The 16970-nt window shown below is 40.6% G+C and overlaps 1 protein-coding gene across 7 annotated transcripts in view; it reads right to left on the reverse strand.

The window, feature by feature from the left end:
- LOC120734151 (glutamate receptor 3) overlaps window positions 1-16970 on the reverse strand; it is a 74818-nt gene that overhangs the window by 26878 nt on the left and 30970 nt on the right. For 5 of the 7 annotated variants that reach the window (XR_005695975.1, XM_040032742.1, XM_040032743.1 and 2 more), the window contains exons 4-9: window positions 14058-14245; window positions 3246-3299; window positions 2775-2936; window positions 2326-2493; window positions 1282-1386; window positions 710-736 (exon numbers count right to left, since the gene is read on the reverse strand). Coding sequence is in view for 6 of the 7 variants with exons in the window: in XM_040032742.1 (XP_039888676.1) it covers window positions 710-736; window positions 1282-1386; window positions 2326-2493; window positions 2775-2936; window positions 3246-3299; window positions 14058-14245 (704 nt within the window). In the remaining variant the exon portion in view is untranslated. The remainder of the gene's footprint in view (window positions 1-709; window positions 737-1281; window positions 1387-2325; window positions 2494-2774; window positions 2937-3245; window positions 3300-14057; window positions 14246-16970) is intronic. The other 2 variants (XM_040032745.1, XM_040032744.1) reach the window with 1 other exon arrangement.

A 16970-nucleotide genomic window follows, 5' to 3' on the forward strand; every position in this document is an offset into this window, starting at 1 on the left:
ATTTGCTCCAGTGCCTGTACCTTACAAACTAATGGGGACATAGACAGTGTCCTGCCAGAAGTAGAGAAGAACAGGTCCCAATCTTTTAGCATCTAAACTAACAAACATTGACAAGCGCTACAGCTGACAACTTAACTAGCTAACTGGCTTTTCCAAGTGAGTGCACTCCCTCACAGCAGTTCCTTTAGCAAGCCAAAGGCCAAGGCACAAGAGAAGACATGTGTCCATGCTTGTAGGGTAAATGGACACGTTGTAGCTAAATGCTAATGTGTGCTGCAGCTCTTACCTCTTAGCTGTTTCTGTCCATGTCAAAAACTTTGGATCTTCTTCCTTATGCACAATTTTTTGTTTCAAAACAGTACAAAGTACAAATCTTTTTACACTGAGCCTGTAGGTGTTATGCTACTAATGTGTATTTCACTGTCATAGTTCTAATCACATACAAGTAAATGTTGCTGCTTAACCCACTAACATCATGTTAGGGGTTTCCTGTAAAAACACTCCATATGACTTATTTGAAAGGGTGGTGTGGTGGTTAGCGTTTTAGCAGTTAGCAATCTGTGTGGAGTTTGCATGTTTTCCCTGTGTCTGCACTGGTTCAGTCCAGGTACTCTGGCTCCCTTCAACAGTCCAAAGACATCCGTGGGGCTGATTGGTGACTCTAAATTAATTGTAGGTGTGAATGTGAGCATGAATGCTTGTCTCTCACCCTAGGACAGCAGGGACCGGCTCCAGCCTGAATTGGATAACCAGAAGTAAATCGATGGATAGATGATTATTTGAGAGAATTTCTTAAATTAAAATAACAAGACCTGAACACTAGTTTAAAAACTTGCATTTAAATATCCATGAATATATGTCTAAACAGTATGTTTGTGAGTATACTCAATTATTATTAAATTCTCTGTAAGTGTGAGGTGATCACAATTATTTATCCATTCTCCAAAACTTTAAGCTTCCATCTGCATGGCTTGGCTGCTTCTTGGTGGATATATTCCAGATCAAACTCTCAGAGGGAGCGGGAGCTTACATGATTTGAGTTGGATCAGAAAGCCCGGGCTACTGGCAGCTTCTGTCCAAATCAGTATCAACCCTAACTTATGTAGTGCCAATATGCCCAGAGAAGAAAATCCCTCAAAAAAGGTATCCTTCAAATTTGCTTATGCTTGTGTAGTTGTATGCAAAGCACATAGCATGGGTCTGTATCATAAACTCAACCTGCAAAAAGTATTTAATTATAAATTTTTAAATTATGACATCCAAACCTTAGTGCCCACTTACCTTCCTGGGGCCGCTTGGTTTCATCTCGTACACGTCGATTGTGTAATTAGATCGTCGACCAAATGTGTCAAACTGGATGTTTCCTGTCATACCTTGTACTTGGACCTGCCAGGCACCAAGAAAAGCATCATACCACCTGTTCCTAACATACAGCATGTATAAACCACATGGTAACGTGTGTCATACGGCTGTGATATAAGGCTCTGCTTCACCTTTTGGTCTCATTTTCAATCAGTTAAATCACTTTAAATAAGGATCCAGTCTATTAGGTCAGACTAACTTGGAGCACCAGAAACAGGTTTCTTATAATTGTTTGCTCACGTTGCAGTATGTAAGGAATGGGTGTATTTACAGAATAACATGGTTCTAGTACGCTTAAAGGAATTAAATATAGTGTAAAAGGTAAAAATCTTTAGCCAGCCCTCATTTCTTGGGTATTTTTTCTTTTTTTTTAAACCAACAAAATGATTCTTAAAGTCCTCTTAGCTGAAATTTGACATATGCTGTCATGGTGTGCAGTGTGTACTTAAACAAATTTGAGAAAAGTGGAGGCGAAAAGAACAAGTGGCAGACATCTATGGCTCATTAACAAAATCTAAAAAATCATATTCTAAGACATAAGCAAAAAAGATGTAACATAAGACCTGTGTGTTCATCTACTGTTCACTAAAAGCCTCAGTGGAAAGCTTGTTAGAACTGTATAAACTTATACAAAATATAAATAAATGAGGGGTGGCTCAATACATTTTCACAGTTCTATAATATTTTAATGGCTAAGTGCTGCAGCATTTGTTTATTAAATTGTGAAAAAATCATAATGTATTTCTAGCAAGTAATGGCATAAAAAACTATATTTGTAGCCTGTAGTTTATAGAGGCAAAACATTTAGGGATCTTTCACAGAAAAAGAAAACATGGGAGGAAAAAAAATACCTAAAGAATAAAAACTTTGGAAACATCACCAAGTAGAAAGTGAGAATAAGCAAACATATAACTATAAAGTAAATAAAATAAGCAGTGAGACAGTGCAGGCTCTCAGTCCTACCATTTTGAGGGCTCTCTCTATGTCGATGCCTTGGCTCCAGGGCACTGCAGGGTTGGCGAGGCAGTCGCCCGCACTCCCCCTACGTGACACGTCCACTCGTTGCCGCCGAAGATACCGGAAGGCCTCCGCGATCACGAGGATGGCATCGTGGGTGAGTGCTGATGTGTACTGAGTCAAAGGCCAGAAGAAATCCCAGTGATGCACCAGTGACATCACACAGACCCAACATAACACTGAGCTGCCGTCAGAGCAAGGTTACCACAGAGCGCTGCTCGTGTAAAACAAGCGAGACGAACTGAACTGAATCCCTGAAATGATTCGCACTGACATATTTTCTCTGATTGAAGCCAAGTTACTACCCTGAAACTCAGAAGATGAATAGCGACGGCAGCCTTTGAAGATGTTAAATAAAAATGCAACTGCGGCATCGGCAGCTTCGCCTCACTGACCTTCAGCGGAGTGTTTTTGGCTTCTGGGAATTCTCTTTCATCCAGGCGCTCCCAGCGCTGGAGGAACTGCTGGACGATGGGGCTGTCTGGGCTGATGATCTGGAAGCCTGTGATGTTGGCTCCACCAGAAAAGACCCTGTCCAGACTCATGTTGGAAAAACCCTGAGAGCAAAGAGCACAACTTGGTGGTAGTGGAGAAAAGGATCATTAGGAGAACAGGGGGAAAAAAAGATGAGAGATTTAAATCTGCTTTAGCTTGTCCACGCTGAGTAACTTCATCGATTTAATTGCACCATTCAGTTTTAAGTCTAACACAACTATATATTGAGAGAACCAAGTTTGACTGTGCTCCTGAGATGTATCCACTGAGAACATTGCACTTCTTTGCACAACGTTGCATCACACACAAGCAGTGCTGCTACGGGTTTTCCACTGAGTTGTGTTGTGCTGTTTCGAGTTGCGAGCTCTCACCAGGTTGGCGAGGATATAGTGGTATCCTCTGCTGTTTTTTCCCGAGGTCACCACCTACAAATTTGCAGAAAAAGACACGGAGTGAGTCAGATTCCCTTCCAACAACACTGAGAACATTAAGAAACACGAAGACTCAGATATGACAAAGACCTCCAATTGCAGAAGAGCTGACAGAAAGAGAAAGAGAGAAGAAAGTGACATTCGGGAGTGCAAGAGGGAGCGTGCGAGCGCGTACATTTGTGCGCGTTTGCATGAAACGCACACATAGTGGGGAGAAACTCTGATGACAGCACTTGTTCCTTTCCATTAACTTCAACATGTAAAATAAGGTCAAGGCTTCGGCAAACCTCCGTCTCTCTTTTCTTGCAGCTGCCTCTGCTCTGCAGTCTGCCGCTTCCTGCTCCGCCTGTCTCAGTTGTGCACTAGACTTAATTAAACCCAAAATGTTGTACAGCACCTGTCGGAGCCAGCCGACACAGAGAGAGCTGCATCCGCCGATCTCTTTAAACTTCTTTGCCGGCTCAATCTCGCTCCCTCTCGCAGGCGCTCACTACCTCCATATATTCTGATTCGCCATCGAGTGTGAGGCTTCAAAAAGATACTGCGGGGGTGGCGAGTTGCTTTTTTTCCCTGTCTTTTCACTTTCTACACTCCTCCACAGTTTCGATAAGTATACTCAGCCACTGAAATCATCTAAATGTTAAATGTCCAGAGTGATAGTGATATCACACTGAAGAGATTTCACAAAGGACTCAGATAAAGATGAGGAATATTACAACTTCACCGAAAAAAGGAGAGCATCTCATTGGTGGATTTCTACTCATAGTACTACTCATAGACAAATTATGTAGCGTTTTACTCAGAGGCTCCTATTTTGGGTTTGTTTTGTTTTTTATCTTTATTTAACCAAAAGTGAGATTCTTTTGAAAGCAACAGGACTAGGACTAGATAGCATTACCAAGCATGCTTTTATTTTATGGCAGGGAACACCAAAACTCCCAGAGAGAAGCAGCACAAGTATGGACCACATAGCTGTGTTTTCATCAACACCTGTGTACTATAAAAACCTGTTTACTCCTGCCTAATGTCTCATAATATTCCCCATGATGCTGCAAGACTGGCCCTCTAACAAGCTTATGGCATTTCAACATAAAATCAAAATTTTGTTTTCCAGAAAAGCAAAACAATTTCAACTCCTGATCCAGTTCCCTCAAAAGGAAAAACATTCCTTGAAGCTTTGCAGCTCGCTGTCTTCCAAATGGTCTCGAATAGCTTTTCATTTCCCTGCACGTGAGAGAGAGCCAGAGTGACCCGAGTGTGGCGAGCACTTAATGAAGCTGCAGCGCCTGGAGTGACTGGCTACGACTCTCGTTTGTCACACACAAGGCAGGCGGCGCAGGACCTCACACTTCTGTGCAAGCTTTTAGTCTGGACAGCGGGCCAAAACGACGAGAAACAGATGCGTTTAGAAATGTACCTGGCTTAGTGTGAACATGGCTGTGCCCAAAGCACTGCTTAGCTGCTAGAACAGAATCAGGTGTAAACGTTCACTGCTTACTGCAGCGCGGCGTGTAGGCAATAACTGGAGGTGTGAATGATATACTGAATTCAAAGCACTCTGAAGTCGGTTCATAGTGCATGCTTCATACTGTACTAAGTAGCACCTTCACTGCTGACTGCTACAGTCTTTTACAGCCATGATTCAAATATTAAGGCTGTGTTGGAAAGCAAATGCTTTTTTTATATGTTGCATCGTAGTTAATAAAAGCTTTTTTGATATACTTTCATGCACATTTGGTTTATAGATTCATCACCTAGCTTTCATACCTGATGAAGTTTTGATTTGCAAGAGGAGAAAAAGAAAATGTGTTTACCACCTGCCTCAGCAGTCATTGCTGTAGGATGGCAGCGAACCAAGGGAAGGACAGCTATACTAAAGTTCTGACTGAACAGTTTCTGAAAACAGAGTGACTCTAGAAGATAACTCAAATATTATGGTTCATGATCAGAGTGATTATGCCCTTTACTATTATTACTCTTTGATGTAGTTGCATTAATATTCATTATAGAAATGATAATGAGGACAAACATAACAATTCTCTGCAGGTTTTTACATGTGCTGTCAAGCCCTCCAATATAGTATACAAGGATATTTTCATTACTGTCTATTTTCATTTTCATGTATCATGCGCACTACAGACGTTCTTGTAATTTGATTCGATTTGCCACGGGATCTGCTCCCCCCTCTGTCGGCAGAGATGTTCTGGAAAAGAAAAGGAAAGAAAGAAAGGGGGGAAAAGCAGCTGGGCATAACAAATAATTTTAGGATCACGATGCTCCAGTTTCACGATCCCCTGGGATAATCGCTTTTTGTGTATATGTGAAACCACCGGGAGCCTGGATGAGGTCAGGCACTACCATCGCTGAGAACAGCAACACTTTTAGTGTCACAGGACTTATACTTTCCTCTGTGTCACAATTCATTTCTTACACAACAGCCTCCTCAAACAGCAAAGGCAAAACAAGACCTGAAGCCTAAAAGCAAGAAGAAAACCTGCAGCACTGATTGTTCTGACTGTCTTCTGAATTTTTAATGCTCTTTGAATGGGAAGGACAGTCTACGTGTCATGCCCTCCCAACTGTTTTCCACAGTAAATGTTCCTGTCTGGGAGAGAACAGCCTTGTGCATCTGCCACGATGCTATCCATGAAAGCTGATTCATAATATATCAGATTAATTTTGCATATGGGAAACCCGTGCGCACAAAATATGTCATGTTCTGACTGTGGAAACAAAAACTGCCACTTATATGTTGTTAACATAAAGGCGCTCGTGTGGCGAGGAAATGTTTTTAAGAGTGGGTCCCCATTTACTTGGACAAGTGAGCAAAATAAGATGATACAGAGGGTCTGAAAAGTGAAGCCAATGCTACAGAGCTGCTTTTGCAGTTACAAAGAAGTTCAGTTGTACACAAATGGAAAAAAATGCCCTCCAGGACCCTTAATCCATGACCTCAGTAAACACTTACTTAGAGAGTTTATGGACTCAATCACTACTTCAGATCTTAATAAATACAATGTGTATAAATACACGTAATAAATACAATATGTATTACATAAAATAAACTTAATTCTGGTTTTTATACCAGCGCTGGTATTGGTATTGTTACACAGGTACATTTACACTCCAGCTCTCCAAAAACCCAGCTGATGATGATTCATCTCATAAGTCATGGCACACTTCTCTCTGCTATATAAGCTGCCTTCGTAGGTTAAAAGCATCAGCATCGTTTTTGGTATCTGCAGCACTGCCCTCGTTTTTACTTAGTAACGTATTGTCAAAATTTGCAGTATTGCACAGCACTACTGGCTGCTGACGGTAGATTCAGATCTATCAGACAGATGGAAGACAGAATTTTATTGAACTACTAGTTAACTGACATCAATTTTGTAAGGCTCTTCTTTAAGTTGAGCTCTCATTCCACAACTGATGTCCAATCTTAGCAGTTAGACGCTGGCATATCAGCAGGATATCTCTAAGTGCAAATATGAACCGATTTTTAAAGTGCGTTGTTAAAAATAAAACACAATGCATCATCTTCCAACCCACGCCGGTGCATTACAATCAAATGAATCATAGCAAACAGACAGATAAACTCAGCACGCAGTCTCATGTTGCATCCACACATTAGTATTCACCTCCTGGTTGAGGGCATAATCAGAAATGTGGGTTCGTCTCACTGCACTGTGGAGGAGACAAACTGTGACTCCAGAATACAGATAGAGACTGAGTGGTTGTTTCAGGTCTCAATTATATTTGTTTGTCTGCCCTCAGGGCTCCTCGGGTTCGCATGTGTGGATGAGCAGGTCTGTGCTTTGCTTTCTGCGGCTTGCCTGAGCTGGGCCGAGCTGCAGGGCCATCAGCCTAAAAATTCCTTGGAGAATTCCCTTTAATTAAGCAGGCTGGAGCCATCCAGTCCTGCACTGAGCTGGATGACTGCCCAACAGCCTTCAAGCCTCTTTTCCCACTGATGGAGACTTCTTCTTCTTCTTTTTTTTACAGTGATTTGTCATCTACCTTCTTCAGAACCACAAGTTAATAACTGTCCTCTTACACTAGACGACTAATTACTGCTATGCTACTCAAAAGAGGGCAAAATGTGAGGAGGGATTTAACTGTCACAGAAGCGTGCATGGACTTACCTGTTTACAGTCTGTTTAAGCTGCTGATTCTTTCATTTGTAGTAGCCAACAGCTACACATTTCTAAACTTCACACAGCCGTCTTATTGAGTGCCAGTTTGAACAAAACAAAAAATGTCTATGAAGTTCTAATGCTCTCACTATCCTCTCTGCAGCTGAGCACCTGCCAACTCTACCATTTCCATGTGTCTGATGTTGTTTTTCATTTGCTTAGCTTTTAACTTACACTTCTCTGGGGTCTCTTTTTGGAGGCACAGGCTACAAAGAGGCCTTCTACAAAAACTTGCTCTGTTACACTCTCTGTTTTCCTTTTTCAGAAGCCATGTTTCCTTTTTGCAGTCAAACTTTGGAAAAAGAAAATGAAGGCACAGATAGCTCGCTTGTTGTGGTTATTTGAAGGGCATTACAGTTCAAGTTGGGACATCACACACTTTTCATGCCGCTCTTTCATATTTGTATTTGTCGCTCAAGTTGAAGGTTCATAAAGTAGACCTCAATGATAAAGTAAGAAAGGCCAGTAAAAGAAAGAGGAGAAAGGATAATACACTAAAGGTGCTTTGTCCTTGTGTGTAATATAGACACACACACTCTCACACACACACACACCTATGTCTTAGCTTGTCTCTGTGTTAGACAAGCTCTCTTGTAATGTCTTTAAATAGCTCGTCTTTGGATTTTGGCTACATTTTGTTCTCTTCTCTGTTTAGATGACCTCACTCTGCTTCAATAATGTTAAAGTCCAGGATCTCCATTGTGTGTTTTCTATCCAGGTATGCTTTCACTGCGCAGACAGTGTGTTTATGATCACTGTCATTCTGAAAAATCAAGCTGTTGCCAAGATGTCCAACCCCACTGGCTGAAATGAGCCTGCACTGTGTATCACAAATGGTTGCAGATACTCACTGTTGTACCTCTCTTCCGACCTCCTGAGGACTAACTGACAACAATCTGAACCAGAAATATAGAACTTCATCTCTCCATCAGACCTGTTGCTTCTGATTTTAAGTTCTTGTGTAATTTGGCACAGCTTTTCTCCTTGTTTCCCTTCCTTGAAAGCCTGTCTTCCACTGAGACCATTTCTGCAGAGGCTTTTGTGAAAAGTAGATCGATCAACTGAAAGCCCAGATGCATCTCTGACTTTTTTTTCCTGTTTCTCAAGGACATGACTTTTAGATACTGTAGATAAGCCTGCCACTTATCCATTTTCCTCACTGCATATCATTCTGAAAGATGTTTTTCATTTTGGGAATTGCCTCTCTGATGCAAAAATGCAATTTTATGTCTGTTAGACTGTTTTATCTTTGGCTCTTTTGCAGTGTCACCTAAAGAAACAGGAACAAATTATATGTTTTTGCAACAGGCTGTTAGTTACAAAGTGCCTAAAGAAACTTCAATTTAAAATGGGTTCTTTGGTGTCTGCTATCTGTAGACACAACACCGGTTCATCCCTTGAATTAGGTGCTATTTATACTTGAATGAATTCAGTGGTCAGTGGTAAGGGACAAAGAAAATCCTCTGAAAGTGGTCATGTACAAGACTGGACTGAAAATGGCTAAAAAAGCAGCCAATACCCTAAGACAAACTTTTCAAGATCTTCAGCAAGCCTGGAGAACTATTTCTTAAGAGCACTTTAAAAAAATTATAAGAAAGTCTGGCTCCTTGTAAACAAAATATAGAGAAGCAATGTTTGGTTTTAGACTTTTGCACAGCCCTATTTATATACATATAGATATAAAAAGATATAAAATCTCTGAGACAAGCTGTCTTACCAAGCACTGATGCACAGGCTGTGAGCCGCAACCAGCAACCTGCTGACTGTTGCCTCACACTTAAAGACTGAGTGGGGGACGAGTGTTTGCTGTTTCTCGGTTGGGATGTCAGGAACTCGTGTCTGCTACATCAGCGTTTTCTGTCAAATAACTTTTAAATACTTATTGGCGCAGGACAGCTTTCTTTTAAATTTCAGTGTATTTTTGTCAGCGACTGAAATACAATTTATCATATTCCTAAAACTGCTCTTTATGTTTTGTATTTCAGTTGCCATATTTTCAGGTTTATTTCTTTTTATTTCTTGTGCTTGCATTTTTATCCCGACTGTGTATTTTACTGTGTATAATATTAGTTTGTTGTAATGCACTGTAATTATTTCCTGAGTTAGCATAGCCCGAGGTCATCTTATCACTGTTAAAGCTGCTTTTTATTATAAATCCAATAATAGCAGTCTAGACATTTTGCCATAATGTTCCCTCCATATGTGTCTCGCTCACTTTTCACAGACTCCTTTAAATTAAACATACGCATTGTACGTTCATTGTAAATAATAGTGCACTGACTGTATCTCACAATCAGGCAATCTGTGCATCTTTTCAGTGTCTTTACCTTCCAATTAAAAAGGGCTTTGAGGCAACTGCTGTTGTTTTTTGGTGCTATAGAATTGAATTGAACTGAACTGAGTCTTTAAAGGATAAAGCAGACATACAAAACACATTTCCTATATCTGAAGTATTAGTAAAACCAGTGCTTTGCAGTACTTTCATTTCTTCGTTCTTACGGGTGTACTTGCTAACCATCCTGGCATAATACTGCTCCCAACTGACTCCACAGCCTGGCCAAAATCAGCACTGGTTGACTTGAAAATATTCCCTCTAATTACATTTTTTCCCCCCCAAGAACCTTGTATTCAAAAGTGTGTGGAGCGTGGAAGTGTGGAAAGAGGCCCCCTGTGATCAAGGTGTGGTAAAATTGTCCTACCATTAGGTTATAGATACACCTACAGTTACATTTTTAGAGATGTACAGGGGCCCTCACATATACTAATGTGCCACAAACAGGACTTTAATATCACCAACCATTCCCATTTTAATACGGTGTATCCATATAAATGGCCCACCCTGTACATTGTTTGACATAGGCTTGTCAGTATCAGTCACACTGTTATGATTTTTGCCTATGCCATCTGACATGTCCTGCCCCACCATTAGCTGGTCAGGATTTTAGCTATAAATATCAATACCTTTAACAGCAATTCCCAACAAAGCAACAGCCAAAACTGCAATTTCCCTGATTATATAATAATGACCCTATATATAGCATAATCTCATTTAACCTCCTAGGACCTGGTGCCCACATATGTGGACATCACATTTTGGGATGTCTAGACCAAAATAATACATTTTGCTCTACAAGGGCCTGATATCCAGTTACAAGGACATTATGTTGATACTGTTCTATGGAAATTTAAAACGAATGTCCTCCTATGTGGATCTCATTTCTCTCAGAAACAAAAATTCAGGTAAAAAAACCACAAAAAAAACGTGCCCAAATATCGAAGAGAAATTAAAAATGCATGCCATTGAAGAGTTCAGGTCTTAGGAAGTTAAATAAAGCATGCTTCATTCTCCTACTCACAGGGTGTGGAATTCCAGTGCACCTCTGGGTGTTCAGCACTTCTCCCATTTCCCTCCACAGCACCAGACAGGGAGAGTCACACTACATGGCTCAATTCCCACAAGCTCTCTGCCTTTCCAGTCTTTTTATCTCTCCCTCTGACTCTTCCTCTGTCTGTCAGCTGTGCAGGAGGAGGCTGGAGGTGATGGGTCCTCTCTTAGAGCGATAACAAATCCACTGTGCTTCTATTATTGATGAGAAGCCTTAGAGGTGTTTATCGCTCCGTCTTTACTTTACTGAAGAGATGAGCAAACTGATACTTTTACAGGTGGTGAGAGAGCCAGCAGAAGACCAAAACTCCCACAGCACATTTATCAACAAATAAAGCCTAGAAGAACTGAAACTGCCTCCTTGACTACAGCATCTACCGAACAGCAGATGTTTGCAAATAAAATGTATTAATGATGAGTTTTATAATATCCTGACAGAAGGCATCAAAAGATTTGAATCATAATTCATCTGATTACTGCCTCGCAGATTAAAAACTAAATCATGTCCACAACGATTGTTTCCTGATGCATGAGTGATCGCAGTTGTGTTTGCTCACTCCTGCCTTTGTGAAAGATCTTCCCTCAGGCTAGGAGGGTAGGCTATTTATAGTAGGCTCATTGTTGTTGCTGTTATGGGACAGTGTGTCCTACTTACACTGGGAGCTGATATTACATTAAAGCAAGTGTTGATGTCACAGCTCGTATAAGGAATCATTCTCAAGAGACACGGGCCTGCCTTGCCACTCTTATGCATCTGGAGAGATACGTGTCTGACAGATGCTGCCGACAAGGCAACGATTCACATTAAGCCACCGCAGAAGAGAGGTTATGATTGGATCGGTCAGATATGACACAGAGTGACCACCTTTGTATGACTGGATACGTTGAATCTAATACGGAAGCAATTTGAGAACACTTGAAGAAACCCTGGATCTAAATTTGAAGGGCAGGGAAAAGCAAACTTCTCTTGATTAATGAAAATGTTCAGCACTGTCACTAAAAATAATCCCCCGCATCAGAGGAAATGAAGACAGATCTGCAGTGAAGGTCAGAGTAAAACTCATAAGGCCTGCAATAATGAGGATCATTATGTAGAGGGCAGAAGCCTTTATACACAAATATCTCAGCGAAGAACAGAAGGCTAAGATGTGCCCAGGATTAATGGTTTAAATGCACACAGCACGCACGCACACGCAGACTACACTTGTGGGCTTAATGGCTTTTGTAACTCTGCTGTGCAGCTGTGTGCAGCGTCTGGAAAAAAACAAAACAACTTTCTGCTGTCAAATTGGTCACTGTTAATCCTTGTGTCTAAAACAGCAGCGTTTGCCAGTAAACACAAAAATGAGCCATGTGACGGTTCAAAAACAGGCTCACATGATCAGATTCTTACATTTAGTGAGAATTTAAGTTTAGACAATCAAAACTACTCGATGACTGCATGATTAGCAAAAAAATCTGCTTCATGGTGAAAGAAACTGTATGCAGGTAAATGATGGGACATGAACACATGTGCTCCGTATGCCTGAATCTTTCCAAGCCTGTTTTCCTGCAGTGAACAGCTCCGTCTGGAGTGAGGAGCCCGTTTGAGTACGGTGGACTCTTCAAGTTCAAGTCATAAAAGGATGGACATTATTATGGTCAGCTATGATAGAGGCCAAAATCATGATCAGTTAAACAAAGTGTTAAGAAATTATCTGCATTTACACCACACAAGGCAGGATGCATCCATTTTTCCAATACATTTACATTTTTCCAATCTTCTGTTTTCCAAATCCATTTTCATCTGGTAAATCAACAGTTTCTGAAAGCCTGTTTTGTCCCAATAATCAAGCCGCATTCAGAGTCTCTTTAAACCACCTTTCTTCACCATTCCAATGCCAGGTTTGAACTACAACGGGTCATCTTAAACATGTTTACATGCCTAAATAAGTTACTGCCATATGATTGGCTGATTCTCTCCCAGCTATCATAGGGCGAGAGGTAGGATGTACCCTGGAAGGTCGCCAGTTTGTCGCAGGGCTAACACAGAGGGACAGGCAGTTTTGTTTATATAACTCCAAATTACAACAGCAGTCACCTCAAAGCACTTCAGAGTGTAAAGTAAAGACACTACAATAATACAGCGAAAACCCAACAACGAGACAACTCGCTATGACCAAGCACTTGGTGAGGAAAGAAAATCTTCAAAACAATAGTGCAAATTAATGCCAAACACTACTGTAGCTACATCTTCCTTTTGAATACAGTCTGTGGGGCAAACTCATCTAATTTTGGCACACCTCATAAACAGACTACAGTGTCTCACTTGAAAGGAAAAAGCTTTAAAAGTAATAAGTGTGCAGTGCAGTCGACAGCTACTCAGTGTTAGCATTACCTTCAGTCTGAGCCTGTGGAGATAACATCAGCAATACTCTACTATTTAGCTTCACGTACCTCAAGAAGGCGTACGCTTAAAAAATCATTTGCAAAATCTAATGTACTCACATGTGCACCAAACTAATCCCCCAAATGAACACTAATGATCTTCTGAGTAGATAGGAAAATTCTCAGTTAACACTCATTTTAATACGTTTCTGACAATGAAATATTCTCTATGGTGCAGTCAGAGAGAGCAGCACACATTAGCAAACACTGAACCTGAATCAAGATTCGTGTGGAAAAACTGTAGCCGATGATCACCTAGGAAACAAGGATGAGAGAACTGTTTAATTCCTCCACGTGAATTAAGCCCAAGTGACCTCAAACAACGTGCACACACACACACGTGCGTGCACAGACACACACACAAAACAACAAATAACAAGCCTTAATTTAATGTACCGCCTTGCCTGTTTTAAAATCAGTTCTAAATGAGAGTGTCAAGATCTGAGGCGATCTTCACACGTGCCAAGTGTTTAGGGTAATAATGAAAAAGGAATGAAAAGTGGGGAGTGGACCAAGCTAGGAGAAATGGCGTATTTTACTGGCAGTGTAGCATGAAGTGGCGCTTGCAGCAAAAAGTGGGAAATAGCATGTTTCCTCTTTTAGAAACAATAGAACAAGCCGAATCATGAGGCTGGGGGAAGAGTATATTTCTGAGGCAATCTTAGATTTACTTCCTGATATTCGAGGAAAAGAAATTTGTTTATTTTTTTTAAGCAAGGCTGAATTAGCACTTTGCAAACTGAATACCTGCTCCAGTATCAAGTTGATCCTGTCCACCTCACAGTCGATGAGGAAGCGTTTCTCCTGCCGGCGGTCCATCTCCTCGATGATGCGCCTGTACTCTGTGGGGTCCACAATGTTCCCCACCGAGCGAGCTGTCACCTGCCAGTTATTGGCTACAGCAGACTCCATGATGGCTTGGAGGATTGCAAACCCTGGGGGAACAGAGGGGAGAGAGCTCCATCACACAACTGTCTTTTTGGATTTCAGAGCACACAAGAAGGAAAACGTGCTCAGAATCCCAAACTCCCTGTGCGCTGAAAAAAAACAAAAACAAGGATATTGTGGCTTCCAGCAATGGTTTGTAACCATTTATTGTCATACAGAATGTAAACTATTGACTGATAATGCATTGTTAACATGTTTAAACAGTACCAATCATCTTGTAGGCACCGCTTGCAGGGAGGAAAATAAACGTGAGAGAAAAAAGCGTGAAGTAAGTAAACAAAGAGGCGCACTTCAGAGTAAAAGCTGAGCTGTACTGGGGCGGCAGTCAAACAGTCTCCTGATACTGAAATATGAACAGCTGCTCGAGTGGATGGCTAGAAGAAGATCTAGGGGAGAGGGGGGGTGTTTGATTTGCCTTTTTTTTTGCCAGTCTAAATTCTGACAAATGCTCAACACATTTTGCGTAAAGGTAGTAAGAAAAGCTAAAATTTGAGCCGAAATTAGAGAAAAAAAATAAATAAAAAAAAGAGATGCTTGGGAGCTCTTTCTTTACACTGCATATGAATTAAACAGACATGCTCCTGTAATTAGGCCTTTCCGGAATGTGCAGGTACAAGATTAATGAGTCTCTTCAGAATTAATATCAGGAACGGCTGCCAAATGTTTAAAAGGATCGTAAAAGGAATATTTGACAGACAAAGCAGATTCAAGAGGCTCCACAAAGAATCCCCACAACCGATTAGCTTAAAGCTGCAGCTCTTATAACAAAGATAGATGCATTATAGAGCATAATTAACCATTAACTGGGAAATGACTGAGCTGTCCCACGCTGCCTTAGCAGTTTGTCATGGGAGGTCATCATTGCTATCTCTTCCCTGGTAGACTGAGGAATTTAAAGTTGCAGAAAGGACAAACGATATGGAAGAGAAATGTCTGTGTTTCTGCGTATTATAATTCACCCATGAAAGTTGCAATGCAACAGTTTTATATTTTATATTTCTTTAAAAAAAAATCAGGGGTCGCAACAATAAGATATGAAACATGTACCTTAGCAGATGCAGTGAAATAGACTTCCCAAAGGATCCAGAAAGCACAATTGGCAGAGCTTACTGCACCCCGGGATGAATCAGTAGCTGAGGCACATGAAAGAAAGACGCTGAGCTAAGAGTAAGTTGGCTGAGCGGTGACACATTAAAAGCATAGACTGTATATAAAAGAAAGCCACATTGTTATAATGGAGTGTGGTGGTTTACTAAGGAGATTAAGGACTGGTGGTCAGCAGTCATGACAGGGTGCAAAGGGAGTTTCTAAATCAGCTGAAAAAAACATCAGTGAGTGAGTGACATGGAAATAGAGCATACAGCTGTGTGTTAGCTTCAGAAACACCATGTTTTAGCCAGTTTTTGTGAGTAGAGGGTACAAATCTTAAACCTGAAACACTGTAGTGAAACAGTACACCTTGTTTATAAGATCCCTACTACTAAGCTATGGTGTGGTATTAGTAAATCTGGATTAATAATTGAGGAGATTGAAAGAAAGTATAGGTAATACAAGCTTATTTTGGTTACAGTGGTGCAAGATCTTTTTAAACAGGCTTGTTTGGATGATTGAGGCGAGGTTAAATAAAGTGAGTCATTGCTGCATGCTGCCTTTTTGAACGGATCAATTTGTTGCCAAGCAATCTGAGAGCCCATCAACACATTTGCAGGACGGTTGCAGCAGCTGATTTTTCAAAGCTTCCAGTGCAGCCGAGTCCAGGCCAAGACTTCCTGTTTCATCTGCCATTCATCAGTCACTGTTTACAAAATACAGATACATATTTAAACGAGAAGCACTCCAACAGCGCAAACCTCCGCCAGGGCAGCTCACTCTTTGGGCAGTATTTACTTTTAAGATAATACTACTGGATCTATTCATTTTGTTTTTCTATGTTCTTTTAAGTGTACTTAAAATCTACTCAATCTATTGACCTTAAAAGAAAGATCAGAGGACAAATTTTAAATAATATTTTAAATCTTTATAGCGATATGCTGACATGTTTTTCTTTTGTCAATTTTTGACCATTAAAGTTGATCTTGAAGACCTTATGGGCGAATGTAAGCATATTTTAGCTGTTAACGTGACCCATGATCTACACTCTAATAATGTAATTATTCAAAAATGATCAGGTGATGGTTTTAAAACTGCATTTCCACAAATAATGCCCCTGTTTTGCTCTTCACATGAGCAGTTTCCCCACATGTAACCTAAGCCTCCTCAAGCATGACTTGTCAACACATGAACTCCAAACGCAAACCAAGAAAGCTTCCTGTAACAAAATCTTGGCCCTTGCCTACACACTAGCTATCCAGTGACGGTTCATCTCTGTAACAGCAGAACACAAACTGGCTTTGTTTAGATATTTATATAATTCAAAGTTGAAATATTCTTTCTAAATCACTCAAGAATCTCACTCAGTATATTTAAAATATTTTATACATCTTTTGCTGTAGGTAGGAAGACAGGTGACCTTTGAAAAGCCCAAGCTGAAAGATTATGAACAAAGTAAAGATTTGCATCTCTTCATTCTTTAAAGAACAGTACACAGGATACGTCAAAAATGCATTATTGCAGAAGCTTATTACATACTGTACTGAGTCACAACTAATGGGCAGGGAAAAAAGTGCTGTTTAAGTCAGAGCAGGAACACTTCAGCTGACTGGACTAAATGCA

The sequence above is a fragment of the Simochromis diagramma genome, unplaced genomic scaffold (assembly GCF_900408965.1).
Source record: "Simochromis diagramma unplaced genomic scaffold, fSimDia1.1 OVJJ01000216.1, whole genome shotgun sequence".
Lineage (NCBI taxonomy): Eukaryota > Metazoa > Chordata > Actinopteri > Cichliformes > Cichlidae > Simochromis > Simochromis diagramma.